Genomic DNA, 10,698 nt, shown 5'->3' with positions numbered 1-10,698 from the left:
CATCTAGGAAGATCATAGGATGGTTACAATATGCTGGTTTTACTTGTAAAACGATCTTTTAATACATTTCTATTTAGCATGGGTATCAGTTAAATACCTCTCAACTGTACAGATTTTCGCAGAATGTCCAGATTTTTGCCTCATAGTTTTGGTCTGTTCAAGGTGATCAATGGTCCCAGTTTTTAAAGGACAGTCCCAGTTTGGATGTCTCTGTCTGTGGATCCCAAACATTGTCTTTGGGACACAAAAATGTCCCAGTTTAGACTGCTCAATCTGAATCGTGACTTGACTTCCCAGGGTGGCCAGTCCCCCTACTTTCCCATCCTAAGCAGTTCTGGGGACTTTGCAATTTTTCTGCCCTTCCAGGCCCTGTTGCCATCAGTCAGACACTCCCTCAAGGACTTCCATCGTGGGGGGGGTTCCGCTTGACCCCGCTCACCCAGGCAGGAGCTCTCCAGGCCCTACACCCATCTGTCTGGCGCTCCCGTACTGACTTCTGTCAGGGCCAAACTGTTCAGTCCTCCCATTCGACCTGGCCAAGAGACCTTCCCCAGCTGTGGCCCCCATATCAGGGGACTCCGCTGCCTGTATGTCTCCTGCAGGCTGCCAAATTATTCCGGATCGCTCATTCCTTCAGACCCTCTCAGGGCAGCTCCCCTCCGATCCTGTCCACTCCTCTGGAACTCCCCTTGGCCGCCGAGGGGCAGATCCTCTCTCATGAAGGCTTCAGAGCCCCCCTGCTTTCCCATCCAGAGCAGCTCTGAGGACTTTGAGATTTTTCAAGGATGCTGTCAATTATGGGGTGAAGTTGGATGCCTTTGCCCCAGCAAGAGCTCTCCAGGCAACTCTGCTCCCCACCCTGGTGCTTCCTCAAGGACTCAAATCATTGGGAGCTCTGCCTGTCCCCACTCAACCAGGCAGGAGCTCTCCACGCCCCACCACTGTCTGCCAGTTGCTCCCTTAAGGACTTCCATCATGGGGGGCTGGGCCTGACCCTGTTCACCCATGCAGGAGCTCTCCAAGCCCCACTGCTATCCGCTCTGCTCCCTTAAAGACTTCTGTTGTGGGGAGCTCTACCTGACCCCCCCCTCACTCAGGCAGGAGCTCACCCAGCCCTGCCACTATCTGCCTCTCTCCCCCTTCCAGACTTCTGTCCCAGAGGGGGCATGGTCTGTACTCCCTCTCCAAGGTGAGAGCTGTCTTGTACCAGCAGTGGTGGCTGGTGACTTCAAATGAAAAGGGGGCTGCAGGAGACAGCTGAATGGGTGGGGCCAATTGGAAGGGATGTGGCCAACTAGAAAGGGGTGGGGCTATGCTCAAAACCACAACAACTGGAACATTAATTAAATGCACTGCCCTGGGTGCCAAACCATCATTATGAGAGTCCAATCAAGACAAAATAAAGTGTAGAAGAAAAAAATATTTGAATGCATTGGCTACATGACAGCTTACTTAATATCTAGATGGAAACACAAAGGTTGTGAGGCATGAAAAAATAAATTACTTTTTAAATACATTACTGGAATGCCAGTCAAAAAAACAAGCAGCACTCAACTCAAACTACTTCTCCTTGCACTGCAGTTCTAATTATAATTTATATTCAGCTTTATAAAATTACCAAGCAACATGCTGAAAGTAGCAATCTGTGATATCCTCACTTGTAAAAATGTTTCTTATCCAAAAAAGACCTGCTGTCTGACAACTATCTACTTGTTTCATGTGAAAGACATGATCAAAGTAAAAAATCAACAGCAAACAAGAAACAAGCTCAAGATTAATTGCTTAAAGGATTACTGCACAAGTTATGGACCACACAAGATAGATTGGCAGTTTAGTTTATGGGTAAAGCCTGCAAAGATGACTGCAAGTCTCCAACAAATGTAATGAGCTTCTGAAAATACTGTAATCCTGTCCTTTATTACAAATACTGTCATATGCATTTCAATACCTAAGGCTTATACATTATCTAGTTTTGTAAATATTCTCTGCATGGCAACAACAAAAAGGCTTTCAATGCTGGTAATTATTTAACAGTATGCTTATTAAAGCTTACTTGCATCTTACAATCTCTGACAAGCTTACCTGATGGTCATTAAAGCATTGCTACTTAAACACAGAGCAACAGGTCACTGCAACAGCATGCATTTTCTGAATAATAAGAAGCATAAATCAACAGTATAAAAATATGCCCGAAAACCAGAACATTCTGCAAAATAAAGGACAGATGAAAAGCCACTGTTGTACTTGTGTCTACCTTGGATGGGGGAGTACTCTGCACACTTACATTGTCTTGCTTGGACATATCCAGAGTCACTACATAGGGGAGTGGGGTGCAACAAGTATGTCACAGTTTGAAATGTCTCTGGCTGACGGTGATGGCTCTGACACTCATACCTCTCAACCTCAGAGCAAGAAATCTGGACAAAGCCATACATAGAAGTGGGACACAAGCCCAAAAATAAGGACAATTTTTAAATATTGCTTTTATAAACTTAGAAAGATAATAGAATAGTTGTAGGTCTTGCATTAGTATGAATTTTCTGCAGGGTATGAAATCTGAAACTCACATGTTTGTCATTATTTTCTAACTTCAATATTTAATGATTTGCCACTAATTTGTCAGAAAACCACAATTTTATGAAAAACGGACCAAAATGTGATGCAAAAGTATAAAATTGCCACACAATACAGCTGGAAATCTGTCAAAGAAGGGACACCTTTTTAATATTAGTACTGTTAACCTGAGCAGCTGACAAAATAAGAGAATCTACATGCATTTCTGAAATAAAAATAATCTATAACTTTGATCATTACACTTATTTATAATTGTAAACCCTCCACGTTTTCTTCCAAAATTGCCATTTTGCGGAGGGATTATTAGGAGGAGAGCAACATATTGAGCCAAAGTTGGGGACAGTTGAGAGGTTTGGATATTCCGAATTCTATAAAGTGATTTATTTACACGTACCTCTTAACCACTTAATGCAGGAAATCTGGACAAGGCCAAATATATTGGGGGAACATACAAACAGTACTAAAAATTCTCTTGTATAAACTTAAGACATTTGATAGAATAACAGGTCTTGCTTTAGTATGCATTTTTCTGAAGGTTATGATGTTTGAAACTCAATGTCTGTCATTATTTAGTGACTTCATTCCTAAATAATTTGTCAGAAAACCACAAATTTTATGAGGAACAAACCAAACATAAGAAGCAAAAATCTATTAATTCTGCAAAAATCTGGACAGTTGAGAGGTGTAGTTCAGCCGGGCTGTCTTTGAATTTCCTGCCCTTCCCACCTCACAAAATCATGGTTGAATGGAGCCTCCCCCCTGCAGCCATTCCAATATCCCATTCCTTGATTATTTCACCCCATTTACCATAAACACTGTAATGTGCATACTGCTTTACTTCTGCGATGATTTGGATTTAATTTGAAAGTTTTATTTTGCATTTTACAGTACAAACACTAATAGATATCTGCTAAACAAAGCAATGCAGTCTCACAATGAAAATAGACTTAGCATTAAAACGTCTCTGCCCTTGAAACTCGCATTCATTGAAACAGCATTGAAACCCACATTCAAAGAAAATACATTTTGCCAGTGGCAGATAAAGATTAACTTTGGACTATTTTCAAATCATAGGCCCCTTCCACATGAAACATACACATGCTCTTTGATACACCTTCCTGATTGTATTAAATTACATTCCTTGTACAATACAGTACAGTTGTTAGAGGGTGTTTTAAATTTATTGTTTTGAACATTTTTCCAGAAAACAATGAAACAACATGCATGCACCAATAATGACAAAACTGCCCAATTCAGAACATTTCCATCATAAAAGTCTACTCAAACTTCTACAGTCCACCAGTATCAGTAAATATGCACAATCTCTGAAGAAGTAAAAGTCATCTAAATAATTCCACATTAAAGAGATATGTAACTAATGAAGAGGTTGCTGCTAGCAAACAACTTCATATTTCATTGTTTCATCTACAAATAAAGTGTCTGTTGCCCTTGAGGAATAAATTGCTAGTAATATTGCAATAGGGAATGGAAGGCAAACTGATAACAGGTTCATAGTTACTATGTATCTTCACCAAAAAGGACTGCAGCATCCACCCCCTTTACAACACAGTACAGTATCAGCAATGCATCTATCTACTGTAGGAGTAGAACCCACAGCCTTCTGCATCAAAAGCAAATACACTACTTGTTGTGCTATTAACAATGCAAGCAGATTCAGCATAAGCAGCACTAAACTTGTGTTCCCCTGCAGCTCTCATCTCCTTGTAAAATCTACTAGATACTCAGCTGTATCTCTGAATTTTGCAGCACAAGAAATCTGAAAAAAGCCAAAATTTATTGGGGGAGGGACAAAAGCCCCAAAACCAGGGACACATTTTAAACATTGCTTTTATAATGTTGGAAAGTTGCTAGAATAAAATGCTGTGTTACCACCATATGTTTCACTGCCAAGTCTTGAACCGAGGACCCTGTGCAAAACAGTTAGAGCAACATACCACTATGCCAAATCAGCTATTTTGTGAAAGAGAGGAAGACAAACTTAAATGGCTATCATTTAGTGAATTCAGTTCTCACCATAGCTGTCAACCTCTTAGCACAAAACACCTAAACAAAGCTAATAATGGGGGAATACAGCACCCAAACATATTCAGTGAATTCAGTTCTCACCATAGTTCTCAACCTTAGCACAAAAAAACAGGATGAAGCCAATAATGGGGGGAATACAGTCCCAAAAATAGGGACAACTTTCAAATATCCATCTTATAAACTTAGAAAATTGCTAGAATAAAAGGTTTTTGTTACCATGTACTTTCTGAAGAATATGAAGTCTGAAATTCAAATGCCTATCGTTTTTATTTATTTAACATTTGTTAACCAGGAAAGTCTGACTTGGGACAAAAGACAATTTTCAGCAGAGGCCCAGGGAGAAACACTCCAGACACATGTCTTTGTAAGATGGGAAGACACCAGAGCACCCAAAGGAAACCCACACAAACACAGGGAAGACATGCAGACTCCACACAGCAGGCACCCCAGCTCAGAATCAAACCAGAGAACCTGTAGCTGTCAGGAAACAAGTACTAACTGTGTAAGGGAAAAATACAGAAACCACAAATTTTATTTTTATTTATTTAACATTTGTTAACAAGGAAAGTCTAACTTGGAACAAAAGCCAATTTTCAGCAGAGGCCCAGGGAGAAACACTCAAGACACATGTCTTTGTAAGATGGGAGGAAACCCACACAAACACAGGTAGGACATGCAGACGCCACACAGAAGGCACCCCAGCCAAGAATCAAACCAGAGAACCTGTAGCTGTCAGGTAACAATGCTACCACTGCACTACTAACTGTGTAAGGAAAAAAAACTACAGAAACCACAGATTTTATGAGGAACAGAGCAGAACAAATATGAGGCAAAAATCTGCAAATGTTGTACAAATGGTGGTGGGTAGGGAATTCAGGCTCTTGCCACCTGCACTCAAGGTACAGGGTTCAAGCCCACCACCATTTATCCTGAGATCTCTCTAGCCACCAGTATATAGCAGCTGGGGCATTATAGACACTTCTGCTGTACCTGAATTCAGTTATCCTCAGTCCTGTATCAGTGAGCCCATGTCCTATTCAAGTTCTGCTTCCAGAGTCCACTCCATATCCCATTCAGGTTCTTCTGCAGTAGTGTTTCCTGAGTCTTACGCAAAGCTAATGGTCCCTGCGAGAGTGTAGGCTCAACTGTTCCCTGGCTGTTTCCCAGCAAGAATACTGAGTAGGCTCCAGCCTGCAGATGATGCAGTCTGGGGTTCTTCTGTTCTATGTGGTCGTTACCGCATAGACTTCTGGGCATCTGCAGGGCAGAGATGCCTTTTCCCCATCTGGACTGCTGACACATCAGTCTAGAGTTCTGTGAGTTCCAGGAACTCCAAGCACGCATGCACGGAGTTCCGGGACTCGCAATTTTTTTTATTTTGTTTTCTTTATTGTTTATTGTTATTTTCTTCTTTCTACAGCTGGGGGGGGGGGTACTGCAGTCCTATAACACGAGCCACCCCTGTGTACCAGTCACTTTTCACCTCTCTCTGTCCCTTCCAGACTTCCATCAGGACTGACCCCCGTCTGGGGTTCCACTTCTACCCAGGAGAGAGAGCTCTTTTCCAGGGTTAAATATCTCCTAACTGCTGCCAAATCATGCAGTGTCATGCATGCTCTTGGAGCCTTTCAGGGGATCTTCCCATCCTCATGGAACTAACTCTGCTGGGCCACGAAGCCTCAGACAGTCCCTCATTCAGACTTCCGTGACACTGGTTCTCCACTTTGCCTTGCACCTAGGGCTTTCAAACTCACAGGGGAGATGGCCCTGGGTCCACCCCTTCTCTGCACTTTTTTGCGGCACACCTCAGTCTCTCACCCCCACAGTGCCAGGTGCCAACGAATGTGCATCGCTTCAAGCCTCCTGGCATGTGGCCTCTTGCCTCCTGGGTGGTGCTATTCACAGAGTGGGATCCCCACAGTGCCTGGTGAAGGACAGTAGGCTACCCTGCCTGACTCGGTGCGAGATGACATGACTGCCCTATCTCCTCTCCCATGGGGGCTGGGAGAATGGGATTGCAGACCTGGCTTCCCGGAGCAGCCAAGTGTCCCAGTTTAGGTCCTGTAACAAAATGGTCACCTTGGGTCTGTTTCTCATATAATTATGGTATTCTGGCAAATCATTGAGGAATTAAGTTAGAAAATAGTGACAGACATTTACGTTTCAGACTTCATACCATCAGGAAATTTATGTTAATGCAATCCGATCGACTTTCTAAGTTTGTAGGAGCAATATTTAAAAAAAGTCCCTAATTTTTGCCCCCCCCCCCCTCCCCATTATTTATTGCTTTGTCCAGATGTTTTGCAATACGAGGTTAAGAGGTATGATGACAGGCCCTTTCAACGTGGAACTTCGAGGAACATGACTTCCTGAGACCACAAATACGTTTCACGGAATGAGGTACATTTGAGAGTACTTGTCAGTCATTAATAAGCAGCTCAACCTCTTTATCTCCAGTGCCATGGGCTAAGTCAGAATTATCTGGGTAACAGCCTCAAATCATGTTTGTTTTTTTTTTAACTGTATAGGTGACTCATGGAGTTGGCAGACAAACATGACACGAATTAACACACTTCTATTGTATTATATGAACTATGTAAATGTTTATTATTCTATGATTACACTACATAATGTTTTGTAACAAAATTACGGAATGAACGAGAGAACAAAGTTTTGAACTAAAACTGAAAACTAGGGAGGAAAAAAATCCATTACTGTTTTACAGCGGCCATTTTGTACGCCACATAACAGGGCGTTGCCAACATACACTTTAAAATTCACATATGTTATGACAACCGTTGCTATCGGAAGAGAAAATTACTAGGCTGCGTGTTATGCGTGGCTGAAGTCTCTGTCGTTTGTTCCTGTTCATTTTGGCAACACCGTCGAACGTGGTGACGTATTGTTCCTTGTTGGTGTAAACAAGGGTATCTCGCGCTGGGGTTAGCAAACGTCTGAAAGATTCTTATGATGTATGAAATATTTGGGATTCCAGTCGCGGTAATACAGTTGTTAGCTAGGCCTACGCTTAGAACATAAGCTGGGGGGCCGAGTGAAGACAGTCTCGTGTTACACGTCGACGTGTATACGGATTGCTTTTGGCTGAAAGGGTGACGCAAGATGGCTAAAGTTGGATTCTGCATGTGTCGCAGTAAGAATTAAACTAGCTGTAGTGGGCATTTAAAGACATTGGCAGATGGTGATGAGTGTTTTTATTTTTAACGTCTGCCATCATCTCGGCCCCTTCTTGGAGGCATATGAACAGCATATATATATGACGCTGGTGGATCGAAGATGCAGCTATAGCAGCGTACTAACACATTACCCGGGAACATCGTTTAAAGTATCGATTCCTTTACCCGCAGTCGCAGAAGAAGAGCCTTGCGGACGTCAGGGAGTGGATGAAAAAGCTGGTGCTATTGCAGCAAAGGAAGCAACGCCAGTCAAAATGCCTGCATTTTCCACCTGCTGTGAAATTGTTCCTGGTGCATCAGATAAGCCCCAGTTTACATCGGTTGCACAGATCACTGTAAAACAAATGGCTGTAGAAAGGGTAGTTCCTTTTCAGATTATGAGTGACTGTAAGAACGGTGCAGAATTTATTCCAGATCAGGTGTGTTCATCTAGAAATTACTTCCATGCATCTCATGGAGATTGCTCTCAAGATGCAGCAGATAGATTTGTGACAGAGTCTCCGTGGTTAGATGGAATCATGGATAATATGAGAAAATCTGTGGATGTGAACCAGGAGTACCCCCTTATTGAAAATGATGGGAGGTTAAATGGGGAGGACTCCGACTGCTGCTGCTATATCAGGCCGGATGAGCAACCCGAGTTCCAGTTGACAAATGCTCCTTACTGTAATGGCCCCAGTGTGGATATGTCAAATATTCAGTGTGTTGCAACAAAAAATAGCGAAAACTGCTATAGGTGTTTGGAATCCGAGGCAGATATGTACCAGTGTAGAGAAAACGGTGGTAGCTGCACTCCAGCCGTTTCCGAATTACCGGAAATTAAAGTTAGTGATACAATAAAACATGACAGTCCTTGGTCTGGGGAGATGTTTACTAATAATGCAGCTGATAAAAATGAAAAGATTGCGCGTTATTTGGCTGAGGTGGAAAAGCAGAACAAGTATTTACGTGACAGGCAGAGGTACAGGTATCTCATAATTCCTGATGGTAATTGTCTTTACAGAGCAGTAAGTAAAGCGGTTTATGGAGATCAGAGTGCTCATAAAGACTTGAGAGAACAGACTGTACATCATATAGCTGATCATCTGGAGGAGTTTAACCCAATTATAGAAGGCGACGTAGGGGAGTTTCTAATTGGTGCTGCTCAGGATGGCGCCTGGGCTGGGTATCCTGAACTGCTGGCCATGAGCCAGATGTTAAATATTGCCATCCAATTAACTACTGGGGGTAGTGTGGAAAGCCCCACAGTTTCCACTATGACCCATTGTCTTGGGCCAGAGGATCCCTCAAAGCCTACTATTTGGTTGAGTTGGCTGAGTAATGGACACTATGATGCTGTGTTTGAGTGGCCAGTATCAAACCCAGAGTACGAAAATTGGTGCAAGCAGACTCAAGTACAAAGAAAACGAGACGAAGAACTGGCCAGAGCAATGGCTGCTTCACTCTCCAAAATGTACATTGAACAGAATGGCTACTCTTGAAGTTCATTGTGTTAAGACTCTAAGCGTTCAGTACAGTTATAAACCGACTGTTTCTAATGGACATTCTTGATTTTAGTAAACTTCAACATTCTGACATTAGCTGGTGGCACTTTAAGACTGTTCAAAATAGTTTCTCAGTTGGCATGAAAACTTAATCTGTATTGCTCTGAATGTTTTTATTACACTTGAACTTTACAAGGTTGCTGTGCACCCCGTATTACTATTTTTGACATCTTTAAAGCTTACAGTATTTGTTTTGAATATGCTCTGTATCTTGATATTTCGAAAATCATTCTTTCCATTTCTTAAAATAGTAGTTTGGAGTAATTTTCTTACAGTGTACTTTTGCACAAATAGCCACATTTAATTGTAATACTTCTGTCTTACATATCCTATTTTTGGCAAGTGATTTGTAGTCACTGTGCCTTTGCTTTATACAATGGCCACTATGTGGTAAGCACTTCTGGATCCAGATTAGATGCATACCACGTTAAAAGTGCTGCTGTACTTGTGTTGGAATCCAGAAGTGTGGAGCAGCCCTGCTAATAGGGGAGCCCTGTATTTTGTGAAGAGCTTATAATTTCAATACTGCAATTTGCAGTTTTTCTAAAGTGTTAACAAAACTTATTTAGCTGTACATGATTAGTATTTTCATACTTGCATTTAAAAATATATATTTAAAATTAGTGTGGGTGGGGGACAAGGCTGTGTTCTGCATCTGCTAGCCAGTTGGACTGGTGACCAGTAATGCAACATGGCCTTGCAGTCTTTTCCACTGATTTGTTGGGTGTGGGCTACAGTAGAATCTTCCCACAAATGAAGATGTTGCAGTTTTGATTCTTGAACATGTGTTGGCTTGGTTTGCTGGGTCGAACATTTTAATCTTTGTTGTTGCAAATTTTTGTCAGTTTTCTAGTTCATGATAATTCCATATATTTATTGAACAATGTTAGCTTTTTTATAGTATTTTTTCATATCATTAAACTGTACCTACTGAAGTGGTTTGTTTGACAAAGTGCTGAACACCCTTCATTTTGGAATTACTGTATCTTTATGATTGTCCTATTTTTATTTGAATTGTGTTAAATAAAGTTTTTGATTTATGATTTTGTGTTTGACTGAATCAAGAGTATTGCATATACAAACTGAAATGCCTTGCATGCACTTCATGATTTGCTTTAAAGTGTTATTCTAAAGAGTGGTAATATTTCATTGAAATGTTTAGTATTGATTTTTTTAAGGATAGTGTCTAAACGAGTGTGTAGTTATTCCTGTAGCTGCGTTATACATTTTATCAAGTGTGTAGTTATTCCTGTGGCTATTTTTATACATTTTATTTTCAGAGAAATGGGAATAAGATGTTGCAAAGAATCCTTTTTTTTTTTTTTTTTTTTTTTTTTTTT

General features: G+C 41.4%; 1 protein-coding gene across 1 annotated transcript; it reads left to right on the top strand.

Annotated features, from left to right (window-relative positions):
- Window positions 1–7,458: 7,458 nt before the first annotated feature.
- OTUD1 (OTU deubiquitinase 1) lies at window positions 7,459–10,401 on the top strand. Its single transcript, XM_044064555.1, has one exon. The coding sequence runs from the start codon at window positions 7,817–7,819 to the stop codon at window positions 9,293–9,295; it is 1,479 nt and encodes a 492-aa protein (XP_043920490.1). The 5' UTR covers window positions 7,459–7,816; the 3' UTR covers window positions 9,296–10,401.
- The last annotated feature ends 297 nt before the right edge of the window (window positions 10,402–10,698 follow it).

Source organism: Protopterus annectens, chromosome 3.part0 (genome assembly GCF_019279795.1).
Source record: "Protopterus annectens isolate FY-2018-M chromosome 3.part0, PAN1.0, whole genome shotgun sequence".
Lineage (NCBI taxonomy): Eukaryota > Metazoa > Chordata > Ceratodontiformes > Protopteridae > Protopterus > Protopterus annectens.
This window is presented reverse-complemented; position numbering and strand designations above follow the sequence as displayed.

Bases quoted from the DNA above. Each gene is read 5' to 3' on its own strand.
- OTUD1 (XM_044064555.1), top strand. From the start codon at position 7,817: ATGGTGATGAGTGTTTTTATTTTTAACGTCTGCCATCATCTCGGCCCC.